Raw genomic sequence first — 17,525 nt, 5'->3', positions numbered from 1 at the left:
GACACATTTCAGTTGAAGGCATTCAGTTGTACAACTGACTGGGTATCCCCTTTCCCCTTTAACTAAGAGGGGGACACAATTTGGCATGGCAGCCCCCCTTGGGTTCTCGAGAGCTAGTATAGGTCTAGCCTACACTATTTCAAACGCATATTAGATAAGATTATAACATATATTTGTCACTCAGAAGTATTGAGTTACCATTGTCATTGGAATCTGTGTAGACAAAGTTGTGTACTTTTGTATTAGTAGAAACGCATGCACATTCCCCATTATTTCTATTTCTACTTTGCACATTCTTCCACTGCAAATCTACCATTCCAGTGTTTTACTTGCTATATTGTATTTACTTTGCCACCATGGCCTTTTTTTTGCCTTTACTTCCCTTATCTCACCTCATTTACTCACATCGTATATAGACTTGTTTCTACTGTATTATTGACTGTATGTTTGTTTTACTCCATGTGTAACTCTGTGTCGTTGTATCTGTCGAACTGCTTTGCTTTATCTTGGCCAGGTCGCAATTGTAAATGAGAACTTGTTCTCAACTTGCCTACCTGGTTAAATAAAGGGGAAATAAAATAAAATAAATAAAAAACATGTCTACTCTAGACATCTTGTAGTCTACTGTGGCTTCACTCTAAAGAACCACGGGGAGGCGCCAGATTGGGAACTAGTCCCACACTTCACTTTACAAACTACTCCCAAATGTAGATCATTTTTTCTCCAAATGGACACTGATTTTGTTGAGCTACAAGTCTACAAAATGTAGGATGTTTTCTTGTCCTTTTTTTGTCTTAGAATGTTTAGGCGCAGGGCTATTGCTTTGCTTCTCTGTAGTTGACATGGTGAAAAGTTCAACTCGGTTGAATTGTAGTGCACTTAACGTCACGTGAATTTGGGTAGGCTTCTGTGCTGTTTGGCAATCGGCATTCCTCCTCCTCTCTATTAGTCTGCTGCTAAACACACAACACTCTCGGAGAGAACACAATGACATATCGGAGTTCGAGACACGGTGAAGACAGCCGACGGTCACCGGACTACTGATGGGAAAACGATATTTTTCGCACAAAATTAACCGTTTACCTCAAGCATAAACTTTCAAACAACAGGAAAACGTTGCCTTATTATATTGAGAAATCCAGGACACAGGCACCATGGCGAAGTTTTACAGGGAAACCACGAATCAATAGAAAGTAAGTCTGTTATCCATCACGGGTTAGTGGAAGACTCGGCTCGCGGTGCGCTGAAGGAGCCGTTCTTTTATAGCTCAATGTGGGAACTCGCTGGTAACATTGTTTCCCCCTGTATCCTAATTCTCTGCATAGACACTTTCCCAATGTGTTGTCTGAACGTGTTCTGACGCATAGTTTTTAACTAGACCTTAACTCGTTTTGGACCTTTTTAAAAATAATTTAGGACAAACTCCGCTGACGGCCTGCATGTCTGTCACTGGTCCTCTAACGTTACTGTATCGGGGTTCATGTGGTCCAATACTTTTCATGGTTATTCGGTTAGTGGTGCAGTGGTAAAGGAACGACATAGCCCTTCACCCAGTTCTATTACAGTAAGAGTGTGGGGGGGGGATAGTGTTCCCACCAGCGCTTGGTTTGGGATGAAATAAGTGCAGGTGTCTTTTTCCAATGCAGTCCATTAGACTATGTTCACCGAAATTCACAAATAACCTTATGCTGTAGAGACCTCTGATTATTCAATTAAGGGTTTATACACATTTACCTTGACTTTTAATCAATTGTTCATTATTATTATAGCCTAGATGGGAAAAGTAAGCATTATTGACACTGGAATGCTGCAGTGACTGAACCTATGTAGACCTACCATCTCCTGCCATTGTTTCCTCGGTCGAGGCACTTAACTCTCCACAAAGTACAAATCCACTGTTAATCAGTGGTGGAAAAAGTACCCAATTGCCATACCTGAGTGAAAGTAAAGACACCTTAAAAGAAAATGACTCAAGTAAAAGTGAAAGTCACCCAGTAAAATACTATTTGAGTAAGTCTAAAAGTATTTGGTTTTAAATGTACTTAAGTTTCAAAAGTAAATGTACAAATAGTTTCAAATTCTTTATATTAAGCAAACCAGACAACATGATTTTCTAGTTTTTTAAATTTACAGATTGACAGGGGCACAGTTCAACACTCAGACAAAATTCACAAATGAAGCATTTGTGTTTAGTGAGACAGTCAGATCAGAAGCAGTAGGGATGACCAGGGATGTTCTCTTGATAAGTTTGTGATTTAGACAATTTCCTGTCCTGCTAAGCATTAAACATGTAACGAGTACTTTTGGGTTTCAGGGGAAATGTAAGGAGTAAAAAGTACATTATTTTCTTTAGGAATGTAGATCCAATTGTATTGGTCACATACACGTCATTAGCACATGTTATTGCAGGTGTAGCGAAATGCTTGTGTTTCTAGCTCCGACAGTGCAGTAATATCTAGCAAGTAATATCTAACAAATTACACAGCATATACCCAATACACACAACTCTAAGTAGACATGAATTAAGACTATATACATATGAACAAGTGATGTCTGGGTGGAATGGACTAAGATACAGTAGAATAGTATAGAAAAGCAGATTATACATATGAGATGAGTAATGCAAGATATGTAAACATTATTAAAGTGAATGAGAGCATAGTATAGAATACAGTATATACATATGAGATGTAGTGGAGTAAAAGTTGTCAAAAAATATATATACCCCAAAACAACTACTTCAGTACTTTACACCACTGCTGTTTGTCAACGTGGTCAACCCTCCATCTGGAGAGCTCCAGGGTGTGCAGGCTTTTTATCCAGACCTGAGTCTGCTTATCAAGTTCCTTGAGCAGCTAATGTTTAGGCTACGATGTGGTTAGACCAGGACATGAACAAATGCCTGCACACCCAGTAGCTCTCCTGGAGGATGGTTGCCATCCTTGATATAAAATACTGCAACATTACAAACAAATACTTTTGTCTTTATACAATTATTCCCTCATTCAATTAATCATGGATCAAAGCAAGGTATCTAACTAGACATGTTTATATATACGGCTCTAATATTCGTGTTTTAGGGGAGATCTAGGCACAGCAAGTTATTTGTCATTTATGCTGTTTCTAACTATCTCACAATAACATGGCTGCTATTTAATAAGAGGGGAATCCCAGGTTGCCAACGGTGCAGATTTATTTAGGCTCTACAGTACCGGTGGAAAGGCGACAAAGACATTAATGCTTAGTTAGCTATAGTTAACTAGCAAGATAACTGCCAACAAGTTATGTTTTGAATTGGCTATCTAGTTAGTCTGCTGTCTGTCATTATTTTATACCTGCTGTGAAATGTCCAGCTCTCTCCCCTCAGGCAACATCTCACTGGCGCGCACAGACAGGCACTGTTTATGATAATGGCTGATATGTCGACTTTTAAGTGATTGATACTATTTAAGTGTGCCTTCATAAATTACATTAACAAACATTATGAAACCAATTTCCATGACTTTATAAACCCTCGTTTGACAATTTGGAATAGTGCATCATGCGCATTCAGTCTGGTATATTTTCAATCTGCGCAATCTGGAACAGGCTACGGTCACTCACAGACTAGCGGCAAATAAACGCGAACAAAGCGGAATCAGACTATTAATGCCCACTCTCAATTGCTATTCAATGCAGTTCTCGCCTTCATTCCGTTTTTGGTCAATGTTTTTTTGCGCGTCAATCTGGGCTAATTTAGGCTACTTTGTTTTAAAGAGGAGCCGGTACGCAATTCCCCCAAAATTAGAAGTGCTGGTAGGTCGCTCTGGCCCAGGTCAAGCACTGGTTCCCACGCTGACACGTCTCCGCGTTACACGGAAAACAACTGGAAGACGAGGCGACCACCTGTGTGTCAGCATAACGTGGAACGTGTAGTTTCATTGGATGGAGACGCCCATTGCTGTATGGATCTGTGCAAAACGTGTATTTAAAAAAATATATATTTTAAGGATTCCTTCTCGCTGATTAAAGATAAATGTTTCGAAATGCATAGGCAAGCGATTATTAATTAACAACCTTTCGAAACGTTAAAACAGAGTCGGAATTGTAGTTGACAGGAGGCTGTCATGGGCAAAACGAATGGCTGAGAACTGTAAGGCAGAATGCTGCCTAGAGTTTTCAAGAGCTAAGGAATGACCCAACGTGTGACCTCACAGACAGACCTAACCCTGAAAAGTCAGGACTTATCCTAATACCCCTCCAGCTTTGATTTTGATAGATCTCTCTCTCTGTGTGTTTACAACCAGGGGTTATTGCAGTTCTCTTCTGGGTCGGACCAGTTGGGTCAGACGAGAGACTCCTCAGTGACAAAGAAAAGACGAGTGATTGACGCGCACCATGGAGGGCGGGAACGATGTGGATCTGTCCAACAGTAACATCACCCCGCTGTGGAAGCGGCGCTCAGCCACTGGCCCCAGCAAGCTAAAGGCCCGGCCCCTCAGCTACCAGATAGACGGAGTTCACATGACTGACTTCCCCGTAGAGGACAACAAGTGCAGCTTTACCCTGAGTCAGCCTGCAGAGAGACTGGTGGCCACGCCGGGAGGAGGGACAGTCATTCTGAAGCACGTTCTCAACCAACCCACCAGGAGAACACGGGTAGTCAGGAGTATAAGTATTGGACATCTGTCCAAAGGACGTTTCTCTCTGTCCAAGTTCAAGTCGGAGGATGATAAGTTGCTGTCGTTGAACAGTAAGGCATGTCACGGTGGGAGTGTTGATAATGTGTGGTCAGACAAGCCTCTGCTGGACACCCAGAATCCACTATCCAGCCCGTTCACCCTCACCGCTCACAGGGACCAGATAGTGTTTGGGACGAGCCCTTCACCACCGGACTCTGCCTCCTCCAAACACCCCTCTCCCCCTGCCTCCCCCAATAAGCAACACCACCATAACCTGACCTCCCCTTCTTCCTACCACCCCTTAACTCCTGTCCCCTCTCCCCTAACCCCAGCCACTCTCCCCTAACCCCAGCCACTCTCCCCTAACCCCAGCCACTCTCCCCCAACCCCAGCCCCTCTCCCCTAACCCCAGCCCCAGCCCCTCCACCCCTAGTCTCCACACCCCTACCCCATCCCACAGCTCCACCTCCAGTATCAACTCCCTCTCTTCCCTCATCTCCACCCCTTCTGACCTCCCCACACTCCACAGCCCCTCCTCTGCTGACATGTCTGCCCCCTCTCCTTCCCCCTCTCATTCCCCCACTCCCACCCTCTCTCCCTCCATCTCCCTATCTCCTCCTCCCTCCATTGTCCTCAGCACCCACAGTGCAGCTGCCCTGAAGAAGGGCACACAGCAGCTGATCCCCAAAGGGCTGGCGTCCCTGAGCAAGGCCGCTCCTGCTGGGGTACAGAGCCACGGCATGGGGGGTCTGCTGGGCCTGGATCCTACCAAGCGGGCCCTGCGAGCCCTCAGCATGGTGGAGACTGGATCCTTCTTCTCCACTGGTGTAGGGTCCGGGGGAGGGGGGACAGACCAGGATGAGAGCACTGGGACTCTGAAGAGAGGGTTGAGGTCTACCTCGTACAGGAGAGCAGTGGTAAGTGGAGTGGAAATGGAAATACCATCTGATGACCTCAAGACCCATCGTCTGTCCCAACCTGTAGACCCAAAGAGCCATCGTCTGTCCCAACCTGTACTCAGAGGTCTACAGGAGGTCAAGGAGAGACCGACCAGCCCTGGGAAGAAGAACAAGGTAGGAAGACATGTATTCACCCATTATTGCCCAGGAAATTGTCATTCCTATTAACTGCTATGTCATGATACCGTTCTCTCCATGCTTTGCCCCATGTGCCTGGATATTACTGTCTCTTACTTTAATTAACACTCATCTGCCTGATGGATTCGTGTTTGATGGATTATTCTCCTGAAGTTCAGATCAGGACCAAAGTCCACAGCTGGCTTGAAGTTGGAACATTGTCAGGAGACGCTTTGTGTTGAAGTCCTACTAATAGTGAAGGCCTATGATTACAACACACTTCAGTCCACTGCTCTGTAATTAGGCAGGTCAGAGGTCAAGAGCAGGTCCCAGGGGAGACCTACTAACACTTGTCATTTAGAATGGGACAGATGTGTGTTTAATGTCATTCATAGCCAGATTTGCCTAATAAAGTATCATTTCGAATATTGTGCTGACTGCTCATGATAACAGATCTAGTGACAGTCTCAGTTCATAGTGTTAATATAGTAGTACGGCTGGGGCAGGGAGAGCTGATCCTGGGTCTGTTATTAATAGTGACATGGGGTCTTGTTCTGTCTCTCAGAGTCCTGATAAGAAGCCAGGACTGATCACACAGAGGACATTTGACAGTGAAGGTGAGTGCCACTTCTCTGTCTTAGTCATGTATATGAACTGGTGATGACTGTGACTTTCTGTACACATGGTTGAGGTCTTGCTGTCAATGGGGACTGTACTATTGTGATCCACCCTCAACCTGTCTGTCTGTGGTGTGATCCACCCTCAACCTGTCTGTCTGTGGTGTGATCCACCCTCAACCTGTCTGTCTGTGGTGTGATCCACCCTCTACCTGTCTGTCTGTGGTGTGATCCACCCTCTACCTGTCTGTCTGTGGTGTGATCCACCCTCAACCTGTCTGTCTGTGGTGTGATCCACCCTCAACCTGTCTGTCTGTGGTGTGATCCACCCTCAACCTGTCTGTCTGTCTGTGGTGTGATCCACCCTCAACCTGTCTGTCTGTCTGTGGTGTGATCCAGAGGAGGAACTGTATCAGAACTACCAGGAGAAAGCTCTTCACAATGACTCTGATGAGGACCAGTCCAGAGAGGCCAAACCTGATGACCGCATCGTGATGCAGTACAGACCCATACGCACCTCCTGGAGCCAACTCAGTGTGGTGAGACACACACACGCACACACACACAGTGAATTGTGGTGCAGTGCCTCTCATACAGTACAGAGACAAACACAGGGCCTTGTTGGGAAATGGACTGCCAGGGCTGTGAGGGATGTTGTCACATCTGGTCTGGCTGCAATCCTTACCCATCCTCCATCTCTCTCTCTCTCTTTCTCCTACTCTGTCTGTGACTGTCTGTCTCTCTCTCTGTCTCTTCATTACTCTCGGTCTAGATAGGGAATTAAAACAGGGATAGGGAGGGAAGAGGGAGGGTGAGGGAGCAGGTTTGGGAGGGTGAGGGAGGGAGCAGGAGAGGAAGGGGAGGGTGAGGGAGGGAGCAGAAGGGGAGGGTGAGGGAGGGAGGGAGCAGGAGAGGAAGGGAGACAGATCTGGGACAGCAGACTGAGAGGACGAGAGAAAGATCTGGGACAGCAGACTGAGAGGAGGAGAGGAAGGGAGAAAGATCTGGGGCAGCAGACTGAGAGGAGGAGAGGAAGGGAGTAAGATCTGGGGCAGCAGACTGAGAGGAGGAGAGGAAGGGAGAAAGATCTGGGACAGCAGACTGAGAGGAAGGGAGAAAGATCTGGGACAGCAGACTGAGAGGAAGAGAGAAAGATCTGGGACAGCAGACTGAGAGGAGGAGAGGAAGGGAGAAAGATCTGGGGCAGCAGACTGAGAGGAGGAGAGGAAGGGAGAAAGATCTGGGACAGCAGACTGAGAGGAAGGGAGAAAGATCTGGGACAGCAGACTGAGAGGAAGGGAGAAAGATCTGGGGCAGCAGACTGAGAGGAGGAGAGGAAGGGAGTAAGATCTGGGACAGCAGACTGAGAGGAAGGGAGGGATCTGGGGCAGCAGACTGAGATGAGGAGAGGAAGATCTGGGGCAGCAGACTGAGCGGAAGGGAGAAAGATCTGGGACAGCAGACTGAGAGGAAGATCGAAAGATCTGGGACAGCAGACTGAGAGGAGGAGAGGAAGGGAGAAAGATCTGGGACAGCAGACTGAGAGGAGGAGGAAGATCTGGGGCAGCAGACTGAGAGGAAGAGAGGAAGGGAGAAAGATCTGGGAGAGCAGACTGAGAGGAGAGGAAGGGAGAAAGATCTGGGACAGCAGACAGAGGAGGAGGGGAAGGGAGTAAGATCTGGGACAGCAGGCTGAGAGGAGGAGAGGAAGGGAGAAAGATCTGGGACAGCAGACTGACAGGAGAGGAGAGGAAGGGAGAAAGATCTGGGACAGCAGGAGAGGGAGGGGAGAAAGATCTGGGACAGCAGACAGAGGAGGAGAGGAAGGGAGAGAAGATCTGGGACAGCAGACTGAAAGGAGGAGAGGAAGGGAGTAAGATCTGGGACAGCAGACTGAAAGGAGGAGAGGAAGGGAGAAAGATTTGGGGCAGCAGACTGACAGGAGGAGAGGAGAGGAAGATCTGGGACAGCAGACTGAGAGGAGGAGAGAGGAAGGGAGAAAGATCTGGGACAGCAGGAGAGGAAGGGAGAAAGATCTGGGACAGCAGACTGACAGGAGGAGAGGAAGGGGTAGAAAGATCTGGGACAGCAGACTGAGGGGTAGGAGAGGAAGGGAGAAAGATCTGGAGACCAGAATGGTAGACAGCAGGAGAGGAAGGGAGAAAGATCTGGGACAGCAGACCGAGAGGAGAAGAGGAAGGGAGAAAGATCTGGGACAGCAGACTGAGAGGAGGAGAGGAAGGGAGAAAGATCTGGGACAGCAGGAGAGGAAGGGAGAAAGATCTGGGACAGCAGACTGACAGGAGGAGAGGAAGGGAGAAAGATCTGGGACAGCAGACTGAGAGGAAGGGAGAGGAAGGGAGAAAGATTTGGGGCAGCAGACTGAGAGCACCACCCGGCATGGCGCCACCTTTTTGGCAAACACCAGAGATTCCTCTCAATGAAACAATGTTAAATATGTTCTCCCTGGAGTACGTTGTGACGGCATCCAGTTTGGGCCCAGAATGGTAGGAGAGAGGAACAGGGGAAAGGAGGGAACAGTACTGTAGAGACCAGAATGGTAGGAGAGAGGAACAGGGGGAAAGGAGGGAACAGTACTGTAGAGACCAGAATGGTAGGAGAGAGGAACAGGGGGAAAGGAGGGAACAGTACTGTAGAGACCAGAATGGTAGGAGAGAGGAACAGGGGACCAGAATGGTAAAGGAGGGAACAGTACTGTAGAGACCAGAATGGTAGGAGAGAAACAGGGGGAAAGGAGGGAACAGTACTGTAGAGACCAGAATGGTAGGAGAGGAACAGGGGAAAGGAGGGAACAGGGGAGACCAGAATGGTAGGAGGGAACAGTACTGTAGAGACCAGAATGGTAGGAGAGGAACAGGGGGAAAGGAGGGAACAGTACTGTAGAGACCAGAATGGTAGGAGAGAGGAACAGGGGAAAGGAGGGAACAGTACTGTAGAGACCAGAATGGTAGGAGAGAGGAACAGGGGAAAAGGAGGGAACAGTACTGTAGAGACCAGAATGGTAGGAGAGAATGGGAACAGGGGGGAAAGGAGGGAACAGTACTGTGGTAGACCAGAATGGTAGGACCAGAATGGTAGGAGAGAACAGGGGGAAAGGAGGGAACAGTACTGTAGAGACCAGAATGGTAGGAGAGAGGAACAGGGGAAAGGAGGGAACAGTACTGTAGAGACCAGAATGGTAGGAGAGAGGAACAGGGGAAAGGAGGGAACAGTACTGTAGAGACCAGAATGGTAGGAGAGAGGAACAGGGGGAAAGGAGGGAACAGTACTGTAGAGACCAGAATGGTAGGAGAGAGGAACAGGGGAAAGGAGGGAACAGTACTGTAGAGACCAGAATGGTAGGAGAGGAACAGGGGAAAGGAGGGAACAGTACTGTAGAGACCAGAATGGTAGGAGAGAGGAACAGGGGGAAAGGAGGGAACAGTACTGTAGAGACCAGAATGGTAGGAGAGGAACAGGGGAAAGGAGGGAACAGTACTGTAGAGACCAGAATGGTAGGAGAGGAACAGGGGAAAGGAAAGGAGACCAGGAACAGTACTGTAGAGACCAGAATGGTAGGAGAGAGGAACAGGGGAAAGGAGGGAACAGTACTGTAGAGACCAGAATGGTAGGAGAGAGGAACAGGGGAGACCAAAGGAGGGAACAGTACTGTAGAGACTGGTAGGAGAGGAACAGGGGGAAAGGAGGGAACAGTACTGTAGAGACCAGAATGGTAGGAGAGGAACAGGGGGAAAGGAGGGAACAGTACTGTAGAGACCAGAATGGTAGGAGAGGAACAGGGGAAAGGAGGGAACAGTACTGTAGAGACCAGAATGGTAGGAGAGGGAACAGGGGGAAAGGAGGAACAGTACTGTAGAGACCAGAATGGTAGGAGAGGAACAGGGGAAAGGAGGGAACAGTACTGTAGAGACCAGAATGGTAGGAGAGGAACGGGGGAAAGGAGGGAACAGTACTGTAGAGACCAGAATGGTAGGAGAGGAGGAACAGGGGGGGAAAGGAGGGAACAGTACTGTAGAGACCAGAATGGTAGGAGAGGAACAGGGGGAGGGAACAGGAGAGACCAGAATGGTAGTACTGTAGAGACCAGAATGGTAGGAGAGGAACAGGGGAAAGGAGGGAACAGTACTGGTAGAGACCAGAATGGTAGGAGAGGAACAGGGGGGGGAAAGGAGGGAACAGTACTGTAGAGACCAGAATGGTAGGAGAGACCAGAGGAACAGGGGGGGAAAGGAGGGAACAGTACTGTAGAGACCAGAATGGTAGGAGAGGAACAGGGGGAAAGGAGGGAACAGTACTGTAGAGACCAGAATGGTAGGAGAGGAACAGGGGAAAGGAGGGAACAGTACTGTAGAGACCAGAATGGTAGGAGAGGAACAGGGGAAAGGAGGGAACAGTACTGTAGAGACCAGAATGGTAGGAGAGGAACAGGGGAAAGGAGGGAACAGTACTGTAGAGACCAGAATGGTAGGAGAGAGGAACAGGGGGAAAGGAGGGAACAGTACTGTAGAGACCAGAATGGTAGGAGAGAGGAACAGGGGAAAGGAGGGAACAGTACTGTAGAGACCAGAATGGTAGGAGAGAGGAACAGGGGAAAGGAGGGAACAGTACTGTAGAGACCAGAATGGTAGGAGAGGAACAGGGGGAAAGGAGGAAACAGTACTGTAGAGACCAGAATGGTAGGAGAGGAACAGGGGGAAAGGAGGGAACAGTACTGTAGAGACCAGAATGGTAGGAGAGGAACAGGGGAAAGGAGGGAACAGTACTGTAGAGACCAGAATGGTAGGAGAGAACAGGGGGAACAGGGGACCAGAATGGTAGGAGGGGGGGAAAGGAGGGAACAGTACTGTAGAGACCAGAATGGTAGGAGAGGAACAGGGGGAATGGTAAAGGAGGGAACAGTACTGTAGAGACCAGAATGGTAGGAGAGGAACAGGGGGAAAGGAGGGAACAGTACTGTAGAGACCAGAATGGTAGGAGAGGAACAGGGGGAAAGGAGGGAACAGTACTGTAGAGACCAGAATGGTAGGAGAGAGGAACAGGGAAAAGGAGGGGGGCAAATGCTGTTTTCCACTTAGGTGTTCTGTTCTCCTTGTTGATGTTTACTCTTATCTGGACCTGCTCAAGAAGGGCTGAGAGAGAGACCAGTACTGTAGGGGACAGTACTGTAGAGACTGTAGGAGACAGTACTGTAGGGACCAGAACTGTAGAGACTGTAGGAGACAGTACTGTAGGGACCAGTACTGTAGAGACCAGTACTGTAGGGACCAGTACTGTAGAGACCAGTACTGTAGGAGACCAGTACTGTAGGGACCAGTACTGTAGAGACCAGTACTGTTTGGGACAGTACTGTAGGGACTGTAGGGACCAGTACTGTAGGGACCAGTACTGTAGAGACCAGTACTGTAGAGACCATTACTGTAGGGACCAGTACTGTAGAGGCCAGTACTGTAGAGACCATTACTGTAGAGACCATTACTGTAGGGACCAGTACTGTAGGGACCAGTACCAGTGTGTAGGGACCAGTACTGTAGGGACTGTAGGGACCAGTACTGTAGGGACCAGTACTGTAGGGACCAGTACTGTAGAGACCATTACTGTAGAGACCATTACTGTAGGGACCATTACTGTAGGAGACCAGTACTGTAGGGACCAGTACTGTAGGAGACCAGTACTGTAGGAGACCAGTACTGTAGGAGACCAGTACTGTAGGGACCATTACTGTAGGGACCATTACTGTAGGGGACAGTACTGTAGGGACTGTAGGGACCAGTACTGTAGGGACCAGTACTGTAGAGACCAGTACTGTAGGGACCAGTACTGTAGGGACCATTACTGTAGGGACCATTACTGTAGGGACCATTACTGTAGGGACCATTACTGTAGAGACCAGTACTGTAGAGACCAGTACTGTAGAGACCAGTACTGTAGGGACCAGTACTGTAGGGACCATTACTGTAGGGACCAGTACTGTAGGGACCAGTACTGTAGAGACCAGTACTGTAGGGACCAGTACTGTAGAGACCAGTACTGTAGGGACCAGTACTGTAGGGACCGTTACTGTAGGGACCAGTACTGTAGGGACCAGTACTGTAGGGACCATTACTGTAGAGACCATTACTGTAGAGACCATTACTGTAGAGACCATTACTGTAGGGACCAGTACTGTAGGGACCATTACTGTAGGGGACAGTACTGTAGAGACAGTGGGGGACAGTACTGTAGGGGACAGTGGGGGACAGTACTGTAGGGGACAGTACTGTAGGGGACAGTACTGTAGAGACTGTAGGGGACAGTACTGTAGGGGACAGTACTGTAGAGGACAGTACTGTAGGGGACAGTACTGTAGAGACTGCAGGGGACAGTACTGTAGGGGACAGTACTGTAGGGGACCAGTACTGTAGAGACCAGTACTGTAGAGACTGTAGGGGACAGTACTGTAGGGGACAGTACTGTAGAGACTGTAGGGGACAGTACTGTAGGGGACAGTACTGTAGGGAATAGCACTGTAGGGAACAGTACTGTAGGAGACAGTACAGTAGGGAATAGTACTGTAGGAGACCAGTACTGTAGAGACCAGTACTGTAGAGTCCATTACTGTAGAGACTGTAGAGACCAGTACTGTAGGGACTGTAGGGACCAGTACTGTAGGGGACAGTACTGTAGGGACTGTAGAGACCAGTACTGTAGAGACCATTACTGTAGGGACCAGTACTGTAGGGGACAGTACTGTGGAGACTGTGGAAGACAGGACTGTAGGGGACAGTACTGTGGAGACGGTGGGGGACAGTACTGTGGAGACGGTGGGGGACAGTACTGTAGAGACGGTGGGGACAGTACTGTAGAGACGGTGGGGACAGTACTGTAGAGACGGTGGGGACAGTACTGTGGAGACGGTGGGGGACAGTACTGTAGGAGACAGTACAGTAGGGAATAGTACTGTAGGGGACAGTACTGTAGAGACTGTAGGGGACAGTACTGTAGAGACGGTGGGGGACAGTACTGTAGAGACTGTAGGGGACAGTACTGTAGGGGACAGTACTGTAGAGACTGTAGGGGACATTACTGTAGGGGACAGTACTGTAGAGACTGTAGGGGACAGTACTGTAGAGACTGTAGGGAACAGTACTGTAGAGACTGTAGGGGACACTACTGTAGAGACTGTAGAGGACAGTACTGGAGGGGACAGTACTGTAGAGACTGTAGGGGACAGTACTGTAGGAAATAGTACTGTAGGGAACAGTACTGTAGGAGACAGTACAGTAGGGAATAGTACTGTAGGGGACAGTACTGTAGGAGACAGTACAGTAGGGAATAGTACTGTAGGGGACAGTACTGTAGGAGACAGTACAGTAGGGAATAGTACTGTAGGGGACAGTACTGTAGGAGACAGTACTGTAGGGAATAGTACTGTAGGAGACAGTACAGTAGGGAATAGTACTGTAGTGGACAGTACTGTAGAGACTGTAGGGAACAGTAGTGTAGGAGACAGTACTGTAGAGAATAGTACTGTAGGAGACAGTACTGTAGGAGACAGTACAGTAGGGAATAGTACTGTAGGGAACAGTACTGTAGGAGACAGTACTGTAGGGGACAGTACAGTAGGGAATAGTACTATAGGGGACAGTACTGTAGAGACTGTAGGGAATAGTACTGTAGGAGACAGTACAGTAGGGAATAGTACTGTAGGGGACAGTACAGTAGGGAACAGTACAGTAGGGAACAGTACTGTAGGAGACAGTACAGTAGGGAACAGTACTGTAGGAGACAGTACAGTAGGGAATAGTACTGTTGGGGACAGTACAGTAGGGAACAATACTGTAGGAGACAGTACTGTAGGGGACAGTACTGTAGGAGACAGTACAGTAGGGAATAGTACTGTAGGGGACAGTACTGTAGAGACTGTAGGGAATAGTACTGTAGGGAACAGTACTGTAGGAGACAGTACTGTAGGGAATAGTACTGTAGGGGACAGTACAGTAGGGAATAGTACTGTAGGGGACAGTTTGTTTTGATCAAAATATTCAAACAAAGTTGACTTATCCAGATATTTCCAATGTGAGGAGAGGAGTCCTGTCCCAGTCCTGTGTTTGATGCCAGATGGAAGGTCTATGGGCCATGACATGTGACAGGGCAGGCTGTAGTGTTTTATAGTAGTTAGATGTTCTGCTGTTTACTCTGTGACAGGGCAGGCTGTAGTGGTTTATAGTAGTTAGATGTTCTGCTGTTTACTCTGTGACAGGGCAGGCTGTAGTGGTTTATAGTAGTTAGATGTTCTGCTGTTTACTCTGTGACAGGGCAGGCTGTAGTGTTTTATAGTAGTTAGATGTTCTGCTGTTTACTCTGTGACAGGGCAGGCTGTAGTGTTTTATAGTAGTTAGATGTTCTGCTGTTTACTCTGTGACAGGGCAGGCTGTAGTGGTTTATAGTAGTTAGATGTTCTGCTGTTTACTCTGTGACAGGGCAGGCTGTAGTGGTTTATAGTAGTTCTGTTGTTTCTCCTGGTCAGTAACTGATGGTAAGTAACCTGGATGTTTCCGTATCTTCATTCTCTGAAGGAGCAGAAAAATCCTCCTGGAAATGAGAGAATGATTTGCTGTTTAACGGATGGACAAAAGTGGCATCAATGTCCAAACTGACAGAACCTGTTCCTACTATCACACTTCCCTTCCCTGTCTGACAGCTACCGCTTTGGTTCAGACTCTCTGTTTCCTAGAAGTCTCTAGTTTCCAGTAACACCTGTAAGGTCAGACTCTGTTTCCTAGAAGTCTGTAGTTTCCAGTAACACCTGTAAGGTCAGACTCTGTTTCCTAGAAGTCTCTAGTTTCCAGTAACCGTAGGGACAGGGGGAAGTGGTGTATCTAAGAGTGTTGACACCATACTCTTAGATGAGAGGCTTAACCACCCTGGTTAAGGGTAGGACAGGGGAGTAAGGGTAAGACAATGATAGATTTATGCCTACGGTCAACCTCTTACCTCAACCACTCCCTTTTGAGTGAATACTGCGTTTCTGTTGTCACGGTTACACCTGTCCCTCTGTGTTCTCAGGGAAACTCCAAAAGCAGGGCAAAGTTCAGTTTTCGTGGCGGGAAGGTGGTTGCTAGGACACTAAGGACCTGCAAGGCCGTAGATAGATAAATAGAAGTTGATTGCCATTTAAAGGGAATTTGTCTTACACAATAGCACAAACTTGGCAAGCTGTTGGCATTTTCACTGTAGTGGTTTGGCTGTTGGCTTGTGTGTTTTGTGTCCTAGTCTGGATGTGTTTGCAAAGGTCTCCATTAGGTTTGTCACGATACCAGTATCACAATACTCCGAGGTATCGCAGCAAGGAAAGAAAAGATGAAGCAGACTCCGTTTCCTAAGGAAAACAGGCATAATGTTAGTAACAAGCAGCCTGAAGTGTTTCACCCAAAATCACGTTTGTTTTCCTCGCTTTAACCCACTATATGTTACTTACAGAAGGGTTTTAAAGGACCAGAGAGTATAGTCTGCTTTGTGTTTTCGTTGTTGCCATGGAAAATCTGCTATTGTAGTATCACCATCCTGGTATCGTGACAACCCTAGTCGGCCTGACCCCATTTAGTCGACTGGTCCATTGTTTGGTCTTTAGGCTGTTGGTCGACTGAGATTGTTTTAGTTGGGGAGTAACATATACAGAACCAGTCAAAGGTTTGGACACACCTACTCATTCAAGGGTTTTTCTTTATTTGTACTATTTTCTACATTGTAAAATAATAATGCAGACATCAACACTATGAAATAACACATATGGAGTCATGTAATAACCAAAAAAGTGTTAAACACATAGAAATATATTTGAGATTCTTCAAAGTAGCCACCCTTTGCCTTGATGACAGCTTTGCACACTCTTGGCATTCTCTCAACCAGCTTCATGAGGTAGTCAACTGGAATGCATTTCAATTAACAGGTGTGCCTTGTTAATTTTTGGAATTTCTTTCCTTAATGCATTTGAGCCAATCAGTTGTGTCGTGACAAGGTAGGGGTGGTATACAGAAGATAGTCCTATTTGGCATTCTCTCAACCAGCTTCACCTGGAATGCTTTTCCAACAGTCTTGAAGGAGTTCCCACATATGCTGAGCACTTGTTGGCTGCTTTTCCTTCAGTCTGTGGTCCAACTCATCCCAAACCATCTCAAATGGGTTGAGGTTGGGTGATTGTGGAGGCCAGGTCATCTGATGCAGCGCTCCATCCCTCTCCTTCTTGGACAAATAGCCCTTACACAGCCTGAAGGTGTGTTGGGTCATTGTCCTGTTGATAATTAAATTATAGTTCCATTAAGCGTAGAATACTGTTGTAGCCATGCTGGTTAAGTGTACCTTGAATGCTAAATAAATCACAGACATTGTCACCAGCAAAGCACACCCACACCATTACACCTCCTCCTCCATGCTTCATGGTGGGAACCACACATGCAGAGATCATCCGTTCACCTACTCTGTGTCTCACAAAGACACGGTGGTTGGAACCAAAAAAATCTTTAATTTGGACTCATCAGACCAAAGGACAGATTTCCACTGGTCTAATGTCTATTGCTCATGTTTCTTGGCCCAAGCAAGTGTCCACTTCTTATTAGTAGTGGTTTCTTTGCTGCAATTCGACCATGAAGGTCTGATTCACACAATCCCCTCTGAACAGTTGATGTTGAGATGTCTGTTACTTGAACTCTAATTGAACATTTATTTGGGCTGTACTTTCTGATGCTGGTAACTCTAACATATCCTCTGCAGCAGAGGTAACTCTAGGTCTTCCTTTCCAGTGTTGGTCCTCATGAGAGCCACTTTCATCATAGCGCTTGATGGTTTTTGCGACTGCACTTGAAGAGCAATTTCTGACCATATTTTCTGACCATATTTTCTGACCATATTTTCTGACCATATTTTCTGACCATATTTTCTGACCATGCCTTAAAGTAATGATGGACTGTTGTTTCTCTTTTCTTTTTTGAGCTGTTCTTGCAATAATATGGACTTAGCCCTATTTGGTAATAGACCATCTTCTGTATACCACACCTACCTTGTCACAACACAACTGATTGGCTAAAACGCATTAAGAAGGAAAGAAATTCACACCTGTTAATTGAAATGCATTCCACCTCATGAAGATGGTTGAGAGATTTGTTTAACCTTTT

General features: G+C 47.2%; 2 protein-coding genes across 2 annotated transcripts in view; both read left to right on the top strand.

The window, feature by feature from the left end:
* Positions 1 to 756: 756 nt before the first annotated feature.
* LOC121838675 lies at positions 757 to 5,017 on the top strand. The gene is made up of 2 exons (XM_042296464.1): positions 757 to 1,193; positions 4,287 to 5,017. The coding sequence occupies exon 2, from the start codon at positions 4,378 to 4,380 to the stop codon at positions 5,005 to 5,007; it is 630 nt and encodes a 209-aa protein (XP_042152398.1). The 5' UTR covers positions 757 to 1,193; positions 4,287 to 4,377; the 3' UTR covers positions 5,008 to 5,017.
* A 64-nt stretch (positions 5,018 to 5,081) lies between these two features.
* The window catches only part of LOC112235881 (rho guanine nucleotide exchange factor 26-like), an 83,664-nt gene continuing 71,220 nt past the window's right edge, over positions 5,082 to 17,525 (top strand). Inside the window, exons 1-3 of the mRNA XM_042296463.1 lie at positions 5,082 to 5,734; positions 6,303 to 6,354; positions 6,754 to 6,893. Coding sequence (XP_042152397.1) covers positions 5,207 to 5,734; positions 6,303 to 6,354; positions 6,754 to 6,893 — 720 coding nt within the window. The 5' untranslated portion in view covers positions 5,082 to 5,206. The remainder of the gene's footprint in view (positions 5,735 to 6,302; positions 6,355 to 6,753; positions 6,894 to 17,525) is intronic.

Source organism: Oncorhynchus tshawytscha, linkage group LG13, assembly GCF_018296145.1.
Source record: "Oncorhynchus tshawytscha isolate Ot180627B linkage group LG13, Otsh_v2.0, whole genome shotgun sequence".
Taxonomy (NCBI): Eukaryota; Metazoa; Chordata; class Actinopteri; order Salmoniformes; family Salmonidae; genus Oncorhynchus; species Oncorhynchus tshawytscha.
Note: the sequence above shows the minus strand (reverse complement) of the source record. Positions and strands in the feature narration are given on the sequence as shown.

Excerpts from the sequence above, each read along its gene's own strand:
- LOC121838675 (XM_042296464.1), top strand. The coding sequence starts at position 4,378 with ATGGAGGGCGGGAACGATGTGGATCTGTCCAACAGTAACATCACCCCG.